This window comes from Vicugna pacos, chromosome 22 (genome assembly GCF_048564905.1).
Source record: "Vicugna pacos chromosome 22, VicPac4, whole genome shotgun sequence".
Classification (NCBI taxonomy): domain Eukaryota; kingdom Metazoa; phylum Chordata; class Mammalia; order Artiodactyla; family Camelidae; genus Vicugna; species Vicugna pacos.
In genome coordinates, this window is record NC_133008.1 from 8,983,206 (window position 1) to 9,007,118 (window position 23,913).

At 49.6% G+C, this 23,913-nt stretch overlaps 2 protein-coding genes across 7 annotated transcripts in view; one reads left to right on the top strand and one right to left on the bottom strand.

Moving 5' to 3' along the window:
- Window positions 1-491: 491 nt before the first annotated feature.
- KIAA1191 (KIAA1191 ortholog) lies at window positions 492-13,725 on the top strand. 4 transcript variants are annotated; one of them, XM_072947200.1, is made up of 9 exons: window positions 492-722; window positions 1,943-2,055; window positions 2,300-2,386; window positions 4,656-4,850; window positions 7,635-7,761; window positions 9,767-9,891; window positions 11,727-11,833; window positions 12,046-12,188; window positions 12,296-13,725. In XM_072947200.1, the coding sequence occupies exons 4-9, from the start codon at window positions 4,701-4,703 to the stop codon at window positions 12,502-12,504; spliced, it is 861 nt and encodes a 286-aa protein (XP_072803301.1). In that variant the 5' UTR covers window positions 492-722; window positions 1,943-2,055; window positions 2,300-2,386; window positions 4,656-4,700; the 3' UTR covers window positions 12,505-13,725. The 4 variants fall into 4 exon arrangements, with proteins under 4 accessions (XP_072803301.1, XP_006199023.1, XP_072803302.1 ...); XM_006198961.4 differs by having other exon boundaries at window positions 4,672-4,850; XM_072947201.1 differs by lacking the exon at window positions 2,300-2,386.
- A 98-nt stretch (window positions 13,726-13,823) lies between these two features.
- Window positions 13,824-23,913, bottom strand: part of SIMC1 (SUMO interacting motifs containing 1) — a 55,826-nt gene continuing 45,736 nt past the window's right edge. Inside the window, exons 8-11 of one of the 3 annotated variants that reach the window (XR_012063068.1) lie at window positions 21,818-21,974; window positions 21,590-21,674; window positions 14,259-14,671; window positions 13,824-14,146 (exon numbers count right to left, since the gene is read on the bottom strand). Coding sequence is in view for 2 of the 3 variants with exons in the window: in XM_072947197.1 (XP_072803298.1) it covers window positions 14,409-14,671; window positions 21,590-21,674; window positions 21,818-21,974 (505 nt within the window). In the remaining variant the exon portion in view is untranslated. Of the gene's footprint in view, window positions 14,672-21,589; window positions 21,675-21,817; window positions 21,975-23,913 lie in introns of all 3 variants that reach the window. The other 2 variants (XM_072947198.1, XM_072947197.1) reach the window with 2 other exon arrangements.

Sequence of the window (23,913 nt, forward strand, 5' to 3'; positions counted from 1 at the left end):
TGCGGCTTGCTCCCCTTTTTGGTTCTGCTACTAGTATGAAGCCTGCCGAACTCAGCTGTTCCTGGAAGAGGGTTCCTGCTCACGTTACCGCTTATTTTTCAAAAAAGATTTTTCTTTTTTCCTTTTTTTATACCCACGACCTCGTGCATGTGCTCTACACTGAGCTATACCCACCCGCTTTCACTGTTTATTAACAGCGTGCCTTCTCATCTCTTCAAACCTCAACTTCCCCTCTGTGAACAGGTTTGAGGGTGTCACTTTGCTATGCCATCTCCATCTGCCCTCAGCCTGTCACGGACCCACGCACAGAGCGCTGGTAAAGGGTGGCTTTTCCTCTGGGAGCTGGCGGGTTCCATCCACGGATCTGTGACCCTACCACCGCGCAGCGCAGCGAACATCTTGGGGCTTTCCCGATCGTGGACTACAACTCCCAGCATGCCCCGAGAGCCCTCTACTCCAACCCCGGTCAAGTCTCGCGTGAAATGACGCGGCCTCGAGAGGCTTTATCAGGAAAGCTGTCGGCGGTTCCGGCAGCTTTGCTCGCCGGCAGCTTTGCTCCGTGTTCGGTGCTCTGGGCCTTCTGTGTCGCCACGGGCACAGCGCCGCTCACACCATGGCTTGGGTCTTGATTACGCCACAGCCTCTTGAGAGACTTGGGTCCTCGGAGCATCTTTAGTGCCGGAGCTCGGGCCGCAGGCAGCTCCGCGGCGGCGGAAGAACAGGTAACCAGAAGGCCCGGCTGGGCCGAGGCTGATGGAGGGCGTGCCGCTGGCCGCTGCACCAAGGCCTGAGCCCGGGGTCTCTCAGTGCCTCTCGGTGCCTCTCGCTGCCTCTAGCGGTCTCTCTCCAATCCTGTTACCTAGGCTCGGATCTTGGTCGGACCGCACTTTGCCTGTCTCACCCTGTTTTCTCGGCCGCCCCCCCCTCCCCCGTGGGGTTTCTCTCTCATGATGCCTCTGCAGCCCTGGCACCGGGCCGCGCCTCTGCTTCCCCAGAGCGGCCTAGGCCCGGACCCCGACTCCTCACCCTCACCTCGCAAGCCTCCTACTTGCGCTGCCCTCGGGGAACATTTGGCTTGTGTTAGGCCCCGGTCCTAATCTCCTTAGTTCTTCTCAGGCTCGCCGGGTGGGAGAGGCGGTTGAGTTAGCCCTGGTCTTTCGCATCCCGGTGGCATTGTCCTGTGTCTTGTGAAGGAGAAGTCAGAGCTCGGCGGGGGCGGGCGGGGGCGGGCACCGGGAACTGGAAGGGGATGTGTCTGGATCCGAAAGCTCCCTGGACCTGGCGGGTGGCGGAACTGTGGTTTCTGGGATGCTGTAAAGAAGAACTAACGAGTTGGCTTTCTGAGCTCCATCAGGATAGAGGTGGCGGTGTAGCAGGTTGAAAAACAAATAACTTGGCTTTCTCAGGGCTTTGTTTGGATTCCCCTGTAAAATGGGAGCCTTACAGATGGGCCACTTATCTGTGACCTTGGACAAATCACTTCTGCTTTTTAGTTTCCTTTTCTTTAAATTGAGGCTAAACAATGCCTGCTCTGCAGGGTTGCTACAAGGGTTAAAATGCAAGATAAGCGTTGTATAAAACCCTTATGGGGGGAGGGTATATAGCTCAGTGGTAGAGCGCGTTCCTAGCATGCGGGAGGTCCTGGGTTCAATCCCCAGTACCTCCATTGAATAAATACATACATAAATAAACCTAATTCCTCCCTACTCCCCTCTGAAAAAAAACACCCCAAACAAACCCTAAAAAATATCAGTCATTGGTAGAAGCAAGGAAAGAATTTACTCATTGTGGTACCTAGCCCCTTATCGTGGGTCAGTTTATTTAAAAGTGAAATGAGTATGGTCCCTCTCACAAGGTTGTTAGGAGAAATACATGAAAGTACAGGAAGGAGTTTGGCAGACTCTGAAGGGCGGTGGCAATGCTGATTGTTTGTTGTTCTTAGAACCTCTGGAATGGATGGATTCTTCCGGAGCAGCTTTGCTAATTTGCAGCAGCTGGACAGTGTTCCTCGTTAATATCTGTCTGTCAGCCTAATCGTCACATCATTTCACCCTGGTAAGATGACCTTTTCACTGTGTAGAGTGTCTTTGTCATTTCATGATGTTAAGTGACTGGTGCAGTGAGACCTTTGAATTTATCCTTCCCCCCCTCCTTTGGCATATTTGTCACCCATTGGCTCTTTTATGTGTGTTCAACCTTGTATACAAGCCATAAAACTGTGTGTACCTGTCAAAAGAACAGCACTGGAGCTATTCTTTGGTGTTCACTGTAAGAAAATGGCCTTTGTTATTTTTATTAGGTGGCAGGGACTCAGCTCCGAATTCTGTATAGAAAAAGCACCTGGATTGCGGTCTTACAATGGCTTCGAGACAACCAGAAGTACCTGGTAAACTTAATTCTTTTTGGTAAAGTTATGTTTTGCCCTTAGCATTTTAAGCTAGACAGAAACCACTTTTTCTGCACCATGTATTAATGGTTACTCTCTGCCACCAGGAGAGTATTTAGACTTAATAGACTTAAATATTATCTTATTAACCACCTAGCCAGGTTTCCTGGAAAGAGAACAGTCATTCCACTTAAAGGTGTGACAAGTTTTTCACTTCCCTACGGTCTCAAAGGAAAATTGAGAATAAGTTGCATAGTTCTTGTAGTATGTACCAAAATGATTAAACTCACCTGCTTTTTAGTGGGGAGGAGGTGCGAGGGCAGGAGGTATGAAAGTCTGGCCAAAAAAGCATTAGTCTGATTCAAGGCAGATTGACAGTCATATGCGCACTGCAGCTTGAGTGTGCCCAGGGTCTGTAGAAAGTAGTAATTTCCGGGTTAGTGAAATCATCGACCCCTCGTTGGACTGTTTTAGTGGGAAGGGCTGGTGATTTAAAAAATCTGAATCATCCAATTTTTGGTTCTCAGTAAAGTGTAGTTGATAATCCCTGTCTCTGAGTGTTGCTGTAAAGATCAAAAACATAAAATACATGAAAATGAGAGTTAAAAATTAAATGAATGTACATTACTGTCCCCCATTTTTTTTGGTCTCTAATTGTAGGAGTGTATTTTCTGGTAAATACTAGCGACTTTATTATTTTTCGGAAGGCTTTTGGGCTGACTGTTGGCAGGGATCTTTATGTTTTTGAAATTGCTCCCAAATTCAGTGTTGTAATAGGAGCCCCCCCCCCCCTTTTCCTAGCCTGGATCCGTGTCTGGTCTCTAACTTCATCAGCGTGTGTTTTAGTTTGTCTTTCCTTGTCATCGTGATTACCACGAAGTCCCTGTAACCATCCTGGCCGTAGGGTTGCACGCGTTAGGTTAGTGCCTGTGGTGTGGAGTGTGAGCGCCTGAGCGCCGGCTTAGATCTGTGTTCCAGCACCGCACACGGGCTGGCTAGGTGTTGCTTAAGATCTGTGCCTCAGTTGCCTGAGCTGGAAAATGGGAAAAATACCTGCTTAATGAGGGTTAGGTAAGATGAGGGGTGTAAGTGCCTGGCAGGGAAGGGTATGTGGTAATTATTATTTGCTTATGTGTTTGAGATAATTCATGGGTAGTAAAATTCACCCAGTTGAGATCAACAGTTTAGTGATTAGTATATTCACAAGCCACTATCTAATTCCAGAACATCTTCCTTACCCCGAAAAGAACACCTTGTCCTATTACTAGTTACTCCTCATCCCCCAGGGTCCCTCCCCACACCCCCAGCTCCTGGCAACCACTAATCCTTTCTGATTCTATGAATTTGTTATTGTTGTTAATATTAATCATAATAATAATGGTAGCTGCTGGGTCCCCTTGCTGTTTAAATGAAGTGTCTTTCCTGGTTTTAGATTTACTGCCTGCCACGTAAGTTAATGTCTTGGGGAGCGTGACTGTATAATTTTAGTGACAGGAAAATGTCACCCTGAAGGCATAATATGGACATTAGTTCTGCTATGAAAGGAACAGCAAACAAACAAAATGAGCTTTGCTCCCTGGTCTGGCAGAGCCCAGCGTGCCCTTGAGGTGGGGCGCCTGCGTCACAGCGGGCGTTGGGCCGGTCAGTTCCAGTGGACGGGAAGGGCAGGATCCGAGGGTGAGGGTGCTTGTCAGCAGTTTTCTGTGATGGAAATTGGCTGTGCTGTTTAGGTCACACAGATCACTCAAAGCTAGTGAGAGTGCTGAACAGCATATTGTTTTAAAGATTTCTGGTAACAGTGGTCTCGTGTTCTTAGGGGAGGTGGGAGAGACAGGATTTGCCACTGCTGGGCCTCCATTTCCTCATCTGTGAAATGGGAACAAGATTTCATATCCTCAGTGCTGCCTGAGCTGAGAGTCTGGGCATTGCCACAGGGGCAGCTTCCAGGATACCGAGAACACAAGCCCTGAAGTCAGATAGGTTTGGGCTTCGGTCCCTCGCTGCACGATGAAGTTGTGTGACCTTGCTCAGGTAAACTTAAATTGAGCTTTGGCTTCCTGGCCCATAGAAATGGGTTAGGGCTGCTGTGGGGTAAATGGAGAATCCATAGTGTCAGGCGGAGAGGAAGGAACTCGTGCCATTCCTTTTCCTTGGCTGATTTAGCTCTTCCAGAATGGGCTGTTCTTGCTGTGTCCCACCCAGAACAAGAGTGTTCCTGACCTTTCCTGCCCACAGATTAACTTAAAGCTGCCGATACCCATCCTGACAGGTGTCTCTGTTCGTAGCTCTTGAGCCTAGCGGGCCTCTAGGCAAGATGTCCCTGCCCATCGGGATGTACCGCCGGGCATTCAGCTATGATGATGCCCTTGAGGACCCTGCGCCCATGACTCCCCCTCCGTCGGACATGGGCAGCATCCCCTGGAAGCCGGTGATTCCAGAGCGCAAGTATCAGCACCTTGCCGAGGTACCTGTCCCCGCCAACCGCTGCTGGCAAGCCCAGCCCTTCCGTTCTGCTTCCTCTCCTCCGCAGCTGTCAGCGGCTCCTGGCACCATAGAATTTAGAATTGGGCAGCCACCAATCCCAGTATGTTTTCTGTGCCTCAGCTGGAGTTGGTGGGCCTTTTTTTTTCTTTTTAAATCAAAACTAGAATGGCCATGGTGGGTGGGTGGGGGTACAGCTCAGTGGTAGAGTGCATACTTGATGTGCACAAGTTCCTGGGTTCAATCCTCAGTACCTCTATTGGGGGAAGAAGTTAAAAAAAAAAAATAAAACTAGAATGGCATATCTTCTACTTGAGACACCCCCCCATCCCCTCTACACCACCCACTCCCTTCCCCATTTCCACAGCATTAAATCCAAGCTCCTTAGTCTGGCTCTGCGTGAGCCTGGTCCTGTCCCCCCACACCATGATCCACCCGTGGAGGTTACCTAAGATTTCTTGTACTTAATAGGGTATTTGATGCCTCTGAGTCTTTGCTTCTCACTGCTCTGAGTGCCTGGAATGTTTACAGTCCCCATCTTGTCCTCTTCCTCCATCTGCCTGACAGATGGTGTCTTAAGTCTCAGCTCAAACATCTCTGTCAAGATTGTCCTCCGTCCTCCCAGTAAGACTGTCACCCCTCCTTTAGAGCTCTCCAGTGTACGGCAGACCCCCTCATAATCCCCGCTACTTCCTCGGCCCCCACCAGCTTCCTCAGGGCAGGGCCTTGCCTGAGTTTGTACTCCGTCTAGTCTCTAGCAGAGGACTTGGCAGAAAGTGGGTTCCAAAAAAATGCCCGCTAAATGATTAGGAGGGGAGTTGGCCCTTCCTGAACTCGTGCTCTGCTTTTTCTCGTGCTGTTCCTCCTGCCTCAGATGCCCTTCCACACCGCCTCCTCCCTCAGGCCCTTCCTGACCCACGCACATCCCTCCTCACGCCCCGGTCTGCTCTCACCTCCCTTCTGTGCAGGCTGGGCTTCGTGGGTTCTCACGCGCTTGTTGCAGGCTGTTCCCGGAGCCTGCGCTTCCTGACGGCGGGGGCTGTGTGTCTCTCTCGCCTCTGACCCTCCAGCCGCCCAGCGTGCAAGGAAGCGGGTACTGTTGCCTGAATCAGCCAGGCCCGCCCAGTTCGGATGAATCCTTTTAACCTGTAGCTACAGTTTGGCTTCACTTTGAGCTTTGTGACAGCTCAGGTCCTGACAGCAAGTACCAGTAAGCACCTGCTTAGGCAGACCTGGGTGTGCGTCCCCGAGCAGCGTGTGTGCTGGCAGTGACCCTGGCACACAGCCTCAGCCCTGCGCCGCAGTGTCTCCATCTGAGAGATGAGAATGCTTTCCGTCCTGGAGGTGTTGTGGGGATTAGGGAGGACCAGAAGGCTTTGCACGTAGTAAATGTGGAGCCGATGCTGTGACTCCTGGCTCCCAGCCTAACTTTCACTCAGAAGAGCTGTATTTGATCTTTCCTTTCTAATGAGTGGCCCCCTCCCCCTGTCCCCAACCCCAAGCTCTCAGAACAGGGTGCTCCTTTCTATGAAAGCGTCCCCTCCAGCTCCGGGGTAAATTCCCTATATCCCTGTATCCCTTATCTACTGAAACCCAACCCAGTCAGCTGTGGAGGTGGAAACATTTTGTGTGAAAAGTGCTGGCAGTTCCAGGAGAAAGGGACCCTGGCAGCCTGCCTGTGGTGCCAAAGCAGCAGGCTCAGGGGACCGGAGCCAAAAATCAGCCAGGCTCCTGAGAGGGCTTCGAAGAGCCGCTCCCCGTTTGCACTCACAAAGGCTGCAGCGTGCTTCGCTGGGCAGAGGAGAGGCTTCTGGTTCTCTGCTGCGCCCCGGCCGGGACAGCTGACAGTTTGGAACAACTGCTGTCTGTGCAGAGCTCAGCTGGAGTCACCGCACGCGATCTTCCGCTGGTCGCGGCTCACCCCATCCCAGCCGGCAGCCGCCTCCCCAGGGGGGAAGCACAGGCTCAGCTTTTCAGTCCAGTGAGCTGAGAAGTTTAAATCCTATCTGAACCAGGGACACAGCTTCTCAGTACTTCCTTCTGCTCCCCTCCTTTCTGCCGTCTTTTCCTCTCAGTTCCTTTGGAGAAGCAGAGAATGGAGAATCAAGCCCGTTCTCCGCTCTCGCTTAGTCCTGAGCATGGGTGTCCCTGTTTTTAGATTTCAGAAGGTGGCCTGCTCCAGCTGGCCCATGTTAAAGTGAGGAGCTACGGAGACTTGGGGGTTTGTTTTAAAAGACCATTCCTTGAACCTTTAGAGCAGTGGGCCTCAAAGCGTGGTCTTAGCGGCATCAGCACCTCATGGGAAGTCATTAGAAACAGATCCTTGAGCCCCGCCCCAGGCCTAGGGACTCGGTCCTGGGTTGGGGCCCAGCGGTCTGTCTGAGGAGCCCTCCAGGGGGTTCTGGTGCTCGGCCAAGTTTGAGAAGCACCCCGGGAATGCAGTGATGAGTTCAGGAGAAGCGTGCCTCGTGCCTGGTACATAGGCGGTGCTTAGCAGTGGGTCTTCTGAATTCTTGGAGGCACAGCAGTGGAGTATATTGGACACAGTCTGGGAAGATAATAGACCTCAGAGCTTCAGATTCTGTGTCTCCCACTTTTATAAACACAGGCTGTTCATGTAATGTCTTACTGGTGGTCACTGTGGATAGTACGTATCTGACCAGGTGAAGATGACCAGCCCCCCGTGTATCCGATTACTCCCAAAGGAGTGAGCTTAGTGTGTGACTCCCTGGCCCTGCTCAAGTGCCTTCTTACCCCTCTTGAACAGGTGGAGGAAGGAGAGGCCAGCGTCTCCTCCCTTGCTGTGCCCCAGCCATCGGCCACTGACAGCACGGACAAGGTCCCCGTGGTGAAGGCTAGAGCTACCCGTGTCATCATGAGCTCTCTGATCACAAGTAAGCGCTCTGCACACCCTCACAGCAGTGAAGCCGGGTAGCCCAGCTACGGGGGCTTCTGCCAGGACGCCTGCCCTAGTGCGTCTTAGCCATGCCTGGCAGAGGTCAGTCTGGCTCTGGGTCACCAGTGTTGAGGCTGCATTTAGGTGGAAAATCTGCCCAGCGTTAAGCATCTGAGTTGATTTAGGTGCACTCCCGCTGCTTTGTTGACAGTCTCATTTTCCCACGTCCATCATGTGGCCTTAGCAAGTGAGGGAACTGTGGAGACTGCTTCCCCTCCACGAGGTGGGGGAGCTGGCTGGCGGTGGAGGGGAGGGGGATGGCCCCAGCGCCCAGCGGCTGGGAGCTGCTGCGGGCTACTGTCGCAAGTGCTGCTGGAGAAGGCGACACGCTGAGGCATCTCCCACCTGCCCTGCACTGATTTTTTTTTTTTAATTAAATGGCTCAAAGTTGTTCCTCTTTCTGGACCTTGAGGCAAGTTTGGTGCCTCCAGCGTCTTTAGTCTTGAGAATATGTGATTTGTGGTCCTGATAAGACTGGAAACAAGAGAGCTTGCATTTTTTTTTTTAAAGCCTTATAACAACTAAACCAGACTTGTTGGTTCTGCTGGGGGACGTGACCGGTCCTTAGATGCACAGCTCTGCCCCTGCCAGGGCAGGGGGAGCCCTTGTTTATCTGCTCTGGGAGGGCAGCAGTTTGTCTTGGGCGATTCCTGGAGAGTTTACCCGAGAAACTAAAGTCCAAATGCTTGCTTGGACTCTTTCTTACTCACACATAAACGCACTATTTGAATCAGCAACTACTACTTGCCTGTTGCAAGCTGGGCATGTGTTCTGGCCACGTTAGGGGGCGTAGTCATTGTTCTTTTAGTGCAGGTATAACTTCTTTATTGAAAACAGAGTTTTCCAACAGCGTAGAACATGGTAACACCCCGGCAGCTACTGCTGTCACTCAGATGCTTACTTGGCTTAGTCAGTTCCACGTATATGCGTATTTTTATATAATTGCAGATATAATAGACAAACCATTCTGGTTTTTTTTCAGTTAATACTGCCATGAACTTTTGATGTTGCTATAGTCTTAAAAAAAAAAAAAGCTACATTTAAAACCCCAGTACTGGCGTACCGTATTCATTAAATCCTTTCCTGCTTTTAAAATTTTCAGGTGACTACCTGGCAAGAAACGTCTTTATATATTTAGTGGTTTGTTTTTTTTCCCCCTTTGCTTCTATTTCTGATGGAAGTAAAATGGTTCCTTAGAAGAGGAAAGACTAAGTCATAAAGGACATCCGGCGTCTGGGCTTTTGGTCCACAGCTGCCACAGTCCTGTCCACAGGGGTGTGTCATGTGTGTGTAAGACTCAGAAACCCCGCTGTCAGTCGTTCCAAGTGTAACTGACAACTGATTATGAAATAAGCAGGTCAGACCGACCTGGCCCTCAGTCCGGTTTGTCTGCTGTGCCAGGCCCTGTCATGGGCAGTTTCACACACGGGAAGCAGTGGATCAGTAAACTTTGGCTCGTTCAAGGCACATTCTTTCTGGTTTGGATCTAATTGGTACCTCGGTGCCATCCAGCCTCAATGTGGCCCCTTTCTCTTTGGTGGAAGGTCTTAATGAGTGTGGTCTCTCAGAGGAAACTTTATATTTGGAGAACTTGCACTGTTTCTGAATGTCAGCTGCCTTCTCCATGTTGCATTTCTAAATACAAAGAAAATGCCACAGGGTACCGAGGAGAGGAAGCGAAGGAGTGTTTCGCTGGAGGTTATCCGGCTGCCCCTTTAGGAGTGAGCTGTTCTTTGGCTTGCTGTGCGCGAAGGCTTCTTTCTGCTCAGGGAAGCTTTGTGGGAGGTCTAGAATCTCTGCTACGAGGCCTGACTGGGAGCAGCCTCCTTCTCGGGGGGCCAGTGTGGTCTCCGGGGGAGAACAGTGGACATCTGTGTTGATGTCCCCCGGTTTTGATGGGGCAGGGGGATGGGCATGACCATGGTCATCTCCTCTGTTCCCAGAACAGACCCAGGAGAGCATTCACCGTTTTGAGCAACAGGCAGGGCTGAGAGATGCTGGCTACACACCCCACAAGGGCCTTACCACCGAGGAGACCAAGTACCTTCGAGTGGCAGAAGCACTCCACGTAAGCTTGCTTCTTAGGGACTTTAAAAAAACAAAACCCTCACCATTCATGGCTTGAGACGTGGCTGGGATTTAGAAGTTACCAGCTCAGCTAGCTAGCTGGGTTGGTGGGGAGTGGTGGAAAGGGGACTGAGCGAGGGGTTTGAACTGGTTCGGCCCCTCCTGCGGTCATGCTCTCTCGCTGACAGCCCCGGGGCTCTCAGCCTTCCCTGTCTGCACGGAGGGGGGATCTGTGCCGCCTGCTTCTGGTTCGGAGGATCAGATGAGACTCCGGGCTTACACGTGTTGTGTGTGTGTGTGTGTGTGTGTGTGCGCGCGCGTGCGTGTGCGCGCGCGCGCTATGACCAGTGACGCCGCTGTGGACCACTTTGTGCACCAGAGTGATGGGCGCCGAGGGAGAGGGAGGAGGCTCCGGCACAAGGTGATGCTAGCTGGGAAGGAATGTTAGGCCCTGCATTTAATTAAAAAAAAAAAATAAAAGCAAATGTGTAATTGGAATTTTTTTTTTCTCTTTCATTTCTAAACTTGGAATGAGTGAAGAAGACTTTTTGGTAAGGTTAACGATGCCCGGACAGTTGTGTGAGTGAAATAGTTCCATGTGGCTCTTTCTCAGGGAATACGGCTCATACTTAATACCCACTTGCATTCACTTCCCGGCATATGACCCACTTGCATTCACTTCCTCTTCGTACTTGTTCTTTGAGGGAGATGCTACTCTCTGTGTTTTATAAATGAAGAAACTGAGGTCCAGGGTGATGTATTTAACCAGTCGCAGTACCTGAACTCAGGTCTCCTGCTGGCCCATTGGTTTCCCCCACATTCCACAGCTGTCGGAGGACCTGGCTCCTGAGGGCCTCAAAGGAGGCTCGTGCTGTACCTTGTAAGAAAGTCACGCTCACGTGGAGCGAGTGGCCCGTGGCAGGGCTGGAGGACATCTTGGATGGCTGCATCTTGTAGGGAGTGTCCGAGACGATTTTTGCACGCCGAGCTTAAACACCTCTGCCCGGGTTGGTCAGGGCTGGGTTGGTGATAAGCTCGAGCCCTCAGATAAGACAGGTGCATCCACGGCGGGATGCTGATGGCCTCTGACACTGAGGACTTTCCAGGATCCGTGTGTGTCAGAATTACAGGTGCACAGTTCACCCTGTATCCTGGCAGAAATGAATTTGGCCCGTTATGTGCATCTCGGCCCACAGGAGTAGAACCCGCGGATGGTGAATGCCAGGGCACATGACTTGGCATGGTGAGCGTTTGAGAAAATCCAGGCAGTCATTCGTTTGAAATGTAGCTCGGGCTAAGCACTGGCTTGTCGGGCCTGGAGCATGGAGGCCACGCGGGAGCCTTGACCTGGGAGAAGTGAGAAGCCAGACGTCTGTTTGCAGAGCTGAGGGCACACAGAGTGACTGGCGCTGGGAGGGAAGGCTGCACAGGGAAGCGTTTAGCCGGAGAGGATTAGCGCGCCGAGCCTGGGCGCTGAGAGACTGGGAGCGGCAGGTGGCGTCCGCGGTGGGCCAGCGGCGGGAGGCCTGCGGCTTGGGCTCTGGCTCCTCCGCGACGGGCCGGGTGAGTGTGGGAACAGGAGAAGCTCTAGTGTGCTATTTGGCACAGAGATGTTTGAGATGTGCTGTAGAATGACTGCGTTTTTTTAAAAGATGGAATTCTATCTAGTATGGCAAAATCAAAGGAACATCCATCCTGTAATCCAGAATTTCTCCACCTATGACTGTTTTCCTTTTGCCTGAAGTTTGTGTGAACCGGGTGGTTTATACGCAAACTTAGCTGTTGTGTATTTGCTCTGATTTTTTAAAAAGTCTCTCCCCTCACCCATCCGCACAGAAGCTGAAGCTGCAGAGCGGAGAGATGACGAGAGAGGAGAAGCAGCCGGCCTCAGCCCCGTCCACTCCCAGCAGTAGCCCCCACTCCTCCCCCAAGCAGAAGCCCAGGTGAGCCCTTCCCGGGACTCTGAGCAGCCCGGGGCCGAAGGACCACCGGGGCCGAAGGACCACCGGTGCCGCGTCCAGCCGCCGCTGCTCCCAGCCCCTCAGCGCCCACGTCAGCCTGTGGCTCCTGAGCCAGAAGGGGCAGCTGACAGTTCCCAGTCTGCACGTGTAGAAGGCTACATACACCAGCGTCTGTTTTCTTCTTTCTCTTGCAGAGGCTGGTTCACTTCTGGTTCCTCCACAGCCTTACCTGGCCCCAGTCTTAGCACCATGGATTCTGGAAGTGGGGATAGAGACAGAAGCTCGGCAGATAAATGGAGCCTTTTTGGACCAAGATCCCTCCAGAAGTCTGATTCGGGTAAGGCGGCCCCTTCACACAAGAACGCGGTGAGGCAGGCGCTGTGCCGTGTGTGCTGGGAACCCCCCGCATTTTGAAATCACTTGTTCTGTGCTTCCCTTCTGTAGGAGGTTTCGCCACCCAGGCCTACCGAGGCACCCAGAAGCCCTCTCCCATGGAGCTGATGCGCGTGCAGGCCACGCGAATGGCTGAGGACCCAGCAATGTTCAAGCCGCCCAAGATGGACATCCCGGTGACAGAAGGGAAGAGACAGCTGCCGCGGACCCACGACCTCAAAGCCCGCGACTTGAATGTTCTCACACCCACTGGCTTTTAGAGCGCTTTCCGTCCCGGGGACTCTGGACAGAGGGTGCCCTGCGCCCAGCTCCCCTTTAACTTGGCTCTGACATAGGAAAGGTTTTCTTGTTTTTGTTTTTGTTTTTCCAGATCTCTTAAACTGAGGCTAGAGCTGGAGACATAATTGGTTTTCGAGAAACATCAGTGCAAAGCTTGTCCTTGTGTGGAAGAAGCCATTGTGCGTCGCTTTTATTGAGACTCAGTAAACTCAGCAGTGATGTGTGGGGGGCCTCATGCCCTGTTTGTACCCTTTTCCTGCTCAAGAACTTGGCTCGTTGCTGACGAGGTAGATAACGTTTGTGTTGTTCCAGAACCAATGCTTCTTGATTCCTTTCCCGCCGTCCACGTGAGCCCGGGCCAATCACGGAGCAGAGGTGCTCGCTGACCAGCGCTGGCCCTCGTGGCTGTGCTCCAGCCTTGTCAGGTGGGGGCCCCCCGATCTGCCTGAGGTCCGAGAGCAGTCGAGAGCCAGGCCTGGCAGGGAGCTGCTCCTCTGGGCGGAAGCCGGGGTCTCCTGGCTTTTCGGTTGGCCTAGTGGATCGCTTGTCCCGCAGCCACTTCCTCCTGTGTGTGGCGCCTCCCGGGCCGGCGCTGTTGGGGGCATGCTTCTCTCTCATGTGTCACAGAACAAACACTAGTCTGACAGACCCTTTGTTGCACTTTAAAGTGACATTAATTTAACTCCATTGGTTGAAAACTTCTGAAGGGAGCAGATTCAGCCTGCTGGCGTGGTGTAGACAAACGGACGTTCGGCTTCCTTAAAGAAGGCGGCAGCTGCAGCTGGAGTGTAGTCTTGAGGTTCACGTGTAACTGCTGTCACCTTCTATGTCACCTTGTATCGATTTTCTTGTTCAGGGCCTGAAACTTTTTTTTTTTTTTCCTGGGAGGTGGAAGAATTAAACATTTTTCTATATGTCCCTCCACATGAGCTCATACCTTGTAAACACGTGTCTTACTGAGGAGAGGAGCCAGGGAGACCACTGCCTCCTTTCGCCTCGCTGTGCACGTGTCCAGTCACCGTCCTGCCGCCGGCTCAGGCTCCTGCTGTCTGCGGCCTTGGACGGTAAGGAGCTGAGCTGACCTTCCCACTGAGACGCCCTGGGGTCTAAAAGGATCAGAACAATTAATTTATTTGTGTCTTCTGTTATGCTTGTTACCTCTTACCTGTTTTGACAATAAAAATCCTTATTACTTTCTCAAAGGCGGCTGGCAGTGTTTTGTTTTTCTTTTTGTCCTGTTAAGAGTTGTGACTCCGTTCTGCCTCCTCGCAGTCGTGGGACCTAAGCATGATACGCTTGGTATTTTCAAAAACCATTGCCTTTTTATTGTATCCTTTTAACATCAGATTTTTCTGTAACACACAATCCTTTTGTTTCTAACCCCCCCGTCATTACATTAGATCTTAATAGACTGGCCACAAAGTCAAATTCTTCAGCAACAGAACAGGTCCGATGCAGGATGCCTGTGTTCCATTAGGGAGAGACGAATGTGTCTTTCTCTTCTGAAACAGGCTGTCAGTACCGTGAACGACATAGCACTGATGTCCAGGATTTGTTCAGCACAGGGATTCTTTTTTCACATCTTGAATGGAAATGTTAAACATACAGTGCGTATAGTATTACCTGTTTCAAAAAAAGTATAGATAAATAATTTATTAAAAAATATATACACCTTATATATTTAAGCCGTCTGAGAACAGGCTAGGATAGGATTATTAAAAAAAAGGATATTTACTAAAGAGTTAGAAAGTTGTTACAGCCTACAGATAAATAAGACAGGTTTGGTCCTGTACGATTTTGAACTACTTTCTGTACTTGGAGGATTTCCAAGCAGCTGGAGATGGAGTTCAGGAGGTATCCTTGGTGCTCAGGGCTCGGCAGGCCCTCAGGGGCTGCTCCAGGGCTTTGGAGAGGGCTCCACATCGGGGTTCAGGTCGGCGGCGTAGAAGAGCAGGAGCTTCAGCAAGTGCACTTTGTCTTGGAGCTGCGGCACCAGCGGCTCCCCCAGCGTCTGGACCAGGCGGCTGCGGAAGGCCTCGATCTGCTTCTCCACGTCCACCACCGTGATGTCGTCTCCTTGCTGCGGCTTCGGCTTAATCCTTTTGATGATTAGGTCTTTTCGGTCGATCACTGAGCTCCGTAAGTGCTCTGCAAGAGGGAAAAAGGCAGCTGAGCCGCTCTGAACTGCTTCCTAGCCTTTACGGCTCTGGAAAGATGAAGTCCAGCTTTGGTGGGCAGGGTCTGGGCAAAGCCTTGCTGACCGGTTACTAGGACACAAGTCAAAGGCTGTGTTAGTGCCCATGGTAATTCCATCTCCAAAAGCTCCTCTGTTCTCGTTTCTCTCTGGACCTCAAGTTTTACATATTTAAAAAAAATTGTATTTCATTTTGGTTTTTTCCCTTTGTTCATTTAAACAATGAACCTATATTAAATAATGAAACTTTATTTCAAATTGATGTAACCACTTGGAAAAATATTCATACGAATATTGAATATCTTCAGGGAGATTTGTTCTAAGTATGTAAAGAGCTGCAAAGAAATACTAAACTTTACTTGGTTAAGTTTGTTGTAATATTGGTTTATTGTAATTCTATTGAAAAGAAACCACTTTGTATGTCTTATAGGATAGACCAGATGGATAAATACATTCGTGTTGTTCAGAATGAGGGCTCTCACTGTGGGAGAAGAGAGGTTCATTTATAGAAGAGAGGGAGGATTCTGTGGGAGTGGAGACTGAGGTAGCAGCATGAACTTACATTTAAACAATACATGCGCAGCTCTGCTGTCACAAAGGGCCTGGAAGCAATGATAGCTGACTGCTGTCCCAGTGGCCACCTGCATACTTAGCACCCAGATCTTGGTTTCTAAACACTATTCCCCACTTCCCACCAAGGAACCGGACATTTTTTGGAGAAAAGGCTGATTCTAGGGCCATGGCAAGGAAATAACAAGGTGCACCTGGAACACCTCTGACAAGAAAGTGAGGATTGAAATGCTCAAGACCTGACGGGGACACGGCAAAAGGTCAAAGAAGTCAGCTTGAAGATCACATTTTGGACGTGATCATAAAAAATGATGACAAAAGTGGATTATAACGCATTGAATTTTAAAAAGCCCTAAATCCATGGTAAATAAAAAGGCGCAGGGAAAAGGGAAAGGTCCTTCTTCCAGAAGAAGGCCAGTTAAGAAATGTAGAAGGAATACGTATCTAGAAAGTGACCGCTTTTCAAGCTACTAAATCGATTCAGGTAACAACCATCGATGAATGCTAAACCATGGAGTGAAAGGCTGAACGGGACATTCAGTCTCACAGTCTGACCCTCTGGATTCCCTACTAATAACGAGAATAGCGGAGAAATCCGATGGACACGCCCTTAACCACATGATCAAACTTAACCAAACTGACGCCACTGCCTCCCGACGCCTGGCGCCGGGCAGGGCTGTGCACCCTCCCCTGCTCGGTGTTCTTGCTGCGCACGAGAAAACAATGGGACAACCTCAGTTATGGGGCGTTCTACAAAATAACTGGTCTGGACCCTTCAGAAGGGTCCATATTATGAAAGACAAGGCCTGGGAGCTATGTCAAATGACAGGAGACAGAGGAGCGTGACAGCCAAGCCCGGTGTATGATCTGACCGAATCCTGGCTCAAACCCGCACACCTAGGAAGGGTATTCTGGGACATAAGAGATGCTATTTTATCAAGGACAGATTTCTTGAGTGGGATAATGGAGAGTGGTACGCAGGAGAATATTCTTATTCTTAAGCTGAAGTATTTAAGCAAGAAGGATTATGACAGCACAACTTACTCTCAATGGGTTCAGAAAAAAAAAACAGAAAGAAAAAAGTACATAGATCGAAAGATAAAGTAACTGTGGCAAAATGTTACCAGCTTGTGAATCGAGGTAAAGGGTATATAGGTGTACAGGATATTACTCTTTTAACTTTCCTGTGGGCCCAAAAGTAAAATACTGGGGAAAAGTAAAAAGTTATAAAGGTATCTCACTCCACATCCATAGGTCACTCCCAACAAGGTTCTGAAAGTGCCTGGAATTGAGGCCAAGGAGCCCAAGGTCACATAAAAGGCAAATGGACCGAGAAGAGCTCTGCAGACCTGACCTCAGGCGCACTGGGGGTCCCGCCAGCATCAGTTTCTCCGTCTCATTTATAAATGGGGTAATGGCACCTTCACTGACAGGGTTATCGGAAGCACTGAACTACGTGCCCAGAAATTTGGGAAACATAGAATAAACTTATTTATAAGCAAAGTATTAGGTTATATTTTCAGATAAAATGCTTAATATGTTTTTCCTCAACCTTCAAATATGTCCTCAGGTAAAGTCCTTCTAAACGTATAGCAGTGGCCTAACTGTAATCTGAAAAAAAGCACAATAAGTACAGATAGATAAATATGGAGTGTCCCCAGAGTCTGGAAACACAGGAGGCAGAGCTGCCTTGAAGTGTCATTGCAGGGCCCTTTCAGCATTCAGTCAACAAACACGTGCAGTGAGCACCTCTGCGTCTCTGGAGCTGCGCTGGACTTGGGATGCAGTAGGATTAGGGACCTGGCTCGGCCCGCATGGACTGACACTTGAGTGACAGGAAGCCTGACAGTGAACGAGCCAACAAAAACAACCACGGTCTCGGTGAGAGCAATCAAAGAGAGAAATCAGACGCTGGGGAACTAAGGAAGCAGCTCGCTCTAGTCGGGGTGATGGGGCGATGGGGGTGGTCTCAGCTGAGCCCTGGAGACCGAGAAGGAGGCCATCAGGCAAAGGTCCAGGGGAAAGCAGTCCAGGAAGAGAGAAGCGTGCAAATGCCGCGATGGGGGGGCGAAGCTTGCTCTGAGGACAAGAGGTAATCTGGGCAGGCCGAGGGGGAGCAGGCCAAGGGGGACTGGAGCGCAGGCTGGGCCTCAGGGCAATGCGGAGTGTGGTCTCTGAAAGCACAGGGAGGTGACGGAGGGCTTTAGGCGGGGAAACGTGCTCTGTGTCACCTTGCTACTGGCAGTCACAGGGGAACAAAAGCCTTTTAGTGGACTTCGATTTTCTTAAAGCATGTGCTACTCTGAAAAATATAAAAGCGATCTTTTTAAAAATGGAAAGAACTGGCTGAATAGGGTGGCAATAGGGAAGACTTGGGTTGGGAGCAAGAAGAATCTGGAATTTATTAACACAGGAAATTCAAAGCAGCAAATGTTAGCAGTGTCCACCTAGGCACCGTCCAAGAGGGGAGGAAGCCTTGGTCAGTGGACTTGAATCATTCTGGTCCAGTTGGCAACGCCTTCGGTTTAATGCTTCAGCAGGGATGAGAGTCCTTACAGCTGAGGTTCCTGTGACTATTGTGTGAGGTGATTTATGTGAAGGGTTTAGCACAAGGCCTGGCTCAGGGCATCCTGGCCGACAGTATTTTTATTATTAGTTCCTGGATCAAGACCAGGGTTAGTATTACTGTTGAATCATTATCGTCGTCATTACAGGCAGCTCCGACCTATCAGTTGTACTGAGGCCTTCACCTTCTCTGCGCCTCCCATCTATCCCCACGTCAGTAGTGGCAGAAGCCTGGGAGTCACCCTTCAGCCTCGGACACTCAAGCCCTGGGACACTGATCTTCAGATGCTCCTGTTCCACCCGCTGACTTCCCCCCTGCGCCACCCACATCCTCGCCACCGCTACCCCTCCCCCGACCTCTCTGGGCCTCGGCCAAACTATTCGTCACACATCAGGGAGAGTGACCTGACTTAAAAGCACTTTGACAGGTGCCCCTCACTCTGGGGATCAAGCTGAAATTCCGTACCATGGACCCCTCACCAGGAAGGCCCCCACGCCTTCTGCTATCCAGTCTCATGATCTCATCCCGTGCCGGCCCCCCCGGCTCACTGCATCCCAGTCTCACTAGTTGGTTCCATGTTCCTTGGACTCATTAAGCAACCTCTTGCCTCAAAGCCCTTGGACACGCTGTGTCTGTCTTTCTGGAAAACTCCGCCCTCCCTATTTGCCTGGCTAACACCACATCTCAGCTGAAGTATCACCTGGACAAACTGGACTGGTCTTGCCTGAGCCTGTCCTCCCCTCTGCGGACAGGGCTCCCCGAGGCAAGGCTGCGTGTGCGACTCCCTGCGGGATGAACGGCTGTCTGACTTTCGCAGCTGCCCCACGTAAGCAGCCCAGTGGAGCGGATTCGGGAAAAGCATCCATTTTGTCCATTTAAATATCACACGTTTAAATTCCTAGAATTCATAGTTTCAAAATACGAGGTTCTAACTATCCACAAGCATCAGGAAAACCCATGGCACACAGCAATGTGGAACTTTGCTGAGGCTCAAACTTCAGTTGCGTGGCCGTGTGGGGGATGGACTCCCTCAGCCAGAGAACGTGAGCTCGGCTGACAGCCCAGCGCCCGCATCTCAGTGGGGCTGCTCTGCCCTCTATGGAAGCACTGATAAAACGTGGGGGTTCAGGATATACTTCTCCCTGAGGTCAAGGGACTACACAAAACTCATTTAACCATGTCTAGAGAGTTTCGAAAATAGGGGTTGGAAATTTCTTAGAATCTCACCTTCTGATCTCACCCTGTGATTTCATAGGAAAGCAATTCCTTCCAATGTGTTTTCACTGCGCACGGACTCTGGCAACAGACCTAAGTCTGAACCCTAGCCCTGCATTTACTTTTCTCTCAGCCTTCGTCTGCCCCTCTGTGAAAGCGGGGGTGAGGCCTCCACAAGGTTCCTGGATCCGATACGCCAGTGCACACTGCGGACCCACCCCGTCTTCCTTTTTCTCTTCCTCCGGGCTAAGAGGTTCCCACAAAGGGCAAGCTCGGGCGCCCCCACCTCTCCCCTTCTTCCTCCACACTTGGAGCTGGACGACTCAGGCTGACCTCAGAATTGCACTCAACAATGTCCGCAGCGTCCGCCTGAAGAGGGCAGAGATGCCTAAGGGGCCCTCACGGTGAACCGCCCCCTGACAAGGACCTGCCACTTCAGGGGCCCATTCAGCCGTGTTCTTTGTAGGACGCTGTTTTCAAACTACTGGTTCTAAATGTCTTTTCTCCTTCTTAACTTTTGGTCTCCAAAGAACTGGAAAGGATGTTAAGGAAATACTCTATTTATTTTCGGTCAATATACGTTGGTCTGAGGCCTTCCTCTCTTTATTCAAAGCGGAAGAATCCTCTGTAATAAAAGTAGATCCCGTCCGAGCCCGTCTTAAGTCGCTACCGCCCACGACCCAGGTTATTCCCTGGGAAGCAGAACAGAAACGAGTGAGAAGTATTAAAGGTGAACTTCAGGCAAAAACAAGTTGCTTTAGTATCAAACTTCCTGCTTGATCTCCCAATGAAACAGTTCCATACACCTCAGTGAGGCTGAGGATGCGTGGAATTTGCCTTTGGGGCTTTGTTCTGAGAAGGATGTGCACCTTTCTTGGAGCTAAAAGATGCACAAACCACACAACCACGTGCTGTGGCCTCGACAAAGCTCTCTTTTAAGTTTTAGTTACAAGGACGTGAAACACAGAGGAGATCCTTGTGGCCGACTCCTGGCCAGGCAACAGGCGGACTGAGAGGCAGCTGCCGTGGCCTGAGCATTTCCTACTTTTTTCTCATGCCTGCGAGACATCCACCCGGGTGAGCCAAGCATTACCATCCCTGTTCTATGCAAGGAAGAAACTAGAGACAGATAAAGCTAGCTGCTCAGTGCAGAGTAAGCGGTGGAGTTGGGATTTAAACCCAGACCTTCTATCTTAAATCCAGTGGTTTCTTTTTTTTTTTTTAATGTTTCTGTAACAGCTTCCTCAGTTCCAGGCCCAAAGGGTGTATGGGCATCTTATCTTCCTAAGTGCCATGGCTAAGCCAAAGTCAGCCTCGAGGTGATCATGGCAGGGACATTTTATACACACACACACAGACACACACACACAGACAGACAGACACACGCATACACACACACACACACACACACACTCTTCCCATTTACTGTTTGAGAAGGTTGGACATTGCGCCTCTCTAGGCGTCCATACTGCAGAATGGATTTCCTAAGACCAAGAATATTTACTTTCATAAGCCAAGATAAGTATAAAAAATAGGAAACAATATTAATCCAATACTATTATCTAATCTGTTTTTTTCTATTTACCAATTGCCCCAGTCATCTACTTTACAGCTTCTTTTTTCCTGCTTCAGGATCCCATCCAGGGTCGTGTGTAATACTTACGATCTTTAGTTGCTTTTTAATCTAGAACACTTCTTCAGCCTTTCTTTGCTTTTAAGACACTGGCACTTTTGAGTGGGTTTGTCTGATACTTCCTTGCGATTAAATTCAGGTTCATGAATTTTTGGCAAGAACACTACGTCAGTGACGAGGTGTCCTTCTCAGGGCATCCCAGCAAGAGGAGTGTCAGTTTTCTCCCCTGTAAACCTACTCTCTTTCCTGATGTAATTAACAATCAGTTTTCCCAGGGGCCTCAATCTTTGGCTAATAAAATCATTCTTAAAATGATCTTGAAGCTGCCATGCCATCATTATCCTTGTCAGTATTTACCCCCGGAGTGTTCATTGTCCAACGCTCCCAGATCCTCACGGACCACCAGCTTGGCCTGTGACTGGAGCAGAGCCACTTGCACAGACTTAAGGGTGTCTTACATCCTTGGCAAGATGTACATCTTTCCCTTGCCGCTGACTTGCTCTGTATTTGCATCATACTGACAGATGTTAACAAACGTCCGTAGTCAGTGAACAAGTGACCCAACAAGGACGCTGCAGTGACGGGCCAGGGAGAGACGCCACATCAGGTCACTACTGAATCCGCCTCACGTCAGGACGACTTTCACTTCCCTCCACGACCTAGCAATTCTGCAGACCTCTGTACTAACCGCCGTAACAAAAATACGGTGTGAACCCTTCTATTTCACGGCAGATTCCAGCTACGTCATTCCTTGTTCCTCACAGTTGCAAGCAAGGAACAGCGCTTTACTTAAGCGAACAAATTAGACTCCCCCGTGTAGCTTTAATTCATAACAATGTCCACTGTGAGACCCTCACACCACCCTGTTTGTGGACAGATGCTCCTTACCTCGTAAAACATGTTGATAACTGGATAACAGAAACTGCAGGTGCTCGACCAGCTCATCCCACATCTGCCACTGGGTTTTATCCGACTGCGGAGATAATAAAGGCTGTTGGCAATGAATGCCTTCCTTAGCTAAAGGTTTTGTACAGTTTTCACGTCACTTTCACGTGATGCTCAGGGCCTAGGGAAAAGGTGCTCTGGGCTTGGAGCTGAAGTAGGGGAGAACGTTACCTGGCACTTGAGCAGTGATGTGGAATTGTTCAGAAAATAGAGGGCCTGGGCCAGAGACAAGGGCAGGCGGGTGGGAGTCTCGCAGCTGTGCAGGAATATGATTTCCAGCACCTTGCAGCGCAGGAGGTGGCTTTCCATGGTCGTAAAGAACATCTCTCTGCGTGGAGAAGACACAGAGTTCACCATCACAACTATTAGTTCAGAGAACAGGTACCACAGATCCCCCCCCGGGCTTCACCCTTTGCCCAAAGACAGAGGAGGAATACAATGAAGGCCTACAAAACCACGAAGCTTGTGGCCAGAGCAGACGGGGCAGACAGCTCATGAATTAACCACTGCCAGGAGGAGGGAAGGTCTCTGACATTTGAAAAAGACAAGTTTAGGACATTGAAAAGAACTGCAGCATACTGTAATCAACAGGATTAATCATGGGATTAAACATTTCTAAATGCCCACAATGTACCAGGTACTGTTTGGTACAAACAAGGACTGTTAAGATAAATAAAAGAGCGGATTACTCTCAAAAAGCTGATATTTGAACAGAAGCAAGAAGTAGGCAAGGGGAACCCATATAAAGTGCAGGGCAACCGGACAGGTAGGCGACGTGCCTGTGGTGCCTGAGAGACACCAAGGAGAGAGCACATTTGGTCAGAGGGCCGGAAGCAGCTGTGTTATGGAGGAGGATGCACTGGGGACAGTGGCCTGGGAAGAGTAAAGAAGGCCCAAGGCAGGAGGCACTTCAATGGAGGGAAAAACCTGGGCAAAAACAAAGAAGTGAAAAATAGACAGTTGGGCCACTGCAGCTTTCTTAAATTTCAAGTCCAGGACTTAAGAGTCCCAGAGGAACCCTGGCCCTTGACTTTGTCACTCTGCGCAGCGCAGGGCTTGGCCGGCCAGCACGGGCGGGTTGGAGCACGTTCAAAGGAGCGTTTATAGCAGGAGAGCCATCAAGCGGGGACTGTGCTTGGGGAGGTGAATTAAACTCAGTGTTCTAAAAGCAATGTCAGCTCCAAAAAAAAAAAAAAAAAAAAGGTATGACTCTCAGATGCATACGGTGCATCTCTGGACGGCCTGGAGGTTTTTGCCTGAAGACCTGTTGGGTGGTCCTTGCCAGGTCCGCTGGTCTCAGCAGTCCTGAGGGGCAGACAGCTCGCGAGCAGTGAGGAGGGGGCAGTAAGAGGAAGAGCAGGATGTGCCCGGTCCACCAGCGGCAGAGCCAGCCCCACACCTAAGAGTTCCTTCTTCTACAACATCCTACCCCTTTGCAGTTTTGCAATATCTGGAAAAACAGGGGATCTTTGTGCCACTTTCATTTATAAAAACAATAAATAACAAAGTATCCATTCATTTTTATTTTCTTTCTTCCCTTTCTCTTTGCTCTTCCACCAGGCACATATATAAAAGCAAAGTCAAAAAGCAGAAAAAACATTTTTAAACCTTTGCTTCTTACTATTCAAAAGTTTAAAACAGTCTACACTATTTATGAAAATCCACTTTATCGCTTTAATGTGTTTAAAAAATACTATTCTATATCTTCTCTGACAAATTTTGCTCTTTAATGAAAAGGACTCCAAATTATTACAGTTGTAAGATAGTCCCCAAATTCCTACTTTGCATTTGGCCTATTACTCTCATAAGACAGTTCTCCTATTCAATAACCTTTTTATCTCAAACTGTATTTTCTCTTCCAATATTTATTCCAGGGCCTGCATTTGTCCTGGTTTTATAGTCCAAGATGGCAAACCCAGAGATATACAGAAGACAAGAAAGTAATTTTAATGTTTTGGTAGGAAATGGAGGTACAGTTATCTATAGCAATTCAAATTCTAATTTTAAAAACAAGATACCAACATGCAGGAAGGCCAACATCCAGATTCAGCCTTAACAAGAGTCGCTGGTATTGGATTTACCCTCCTGTCATCAACAATTATTAATTTTTTTCAAAAAATCAGTTTTTTTAATTTGAAAAATTTTAATGATTTAAAAAAATTGCAGTATAGTCAATTTATAATGTGTTAAGTTCTGAAGTACAGCATAGTGATTCATTTATATATATGTGTGTGTATATATATACACATATTCCTTTTCATATTCTT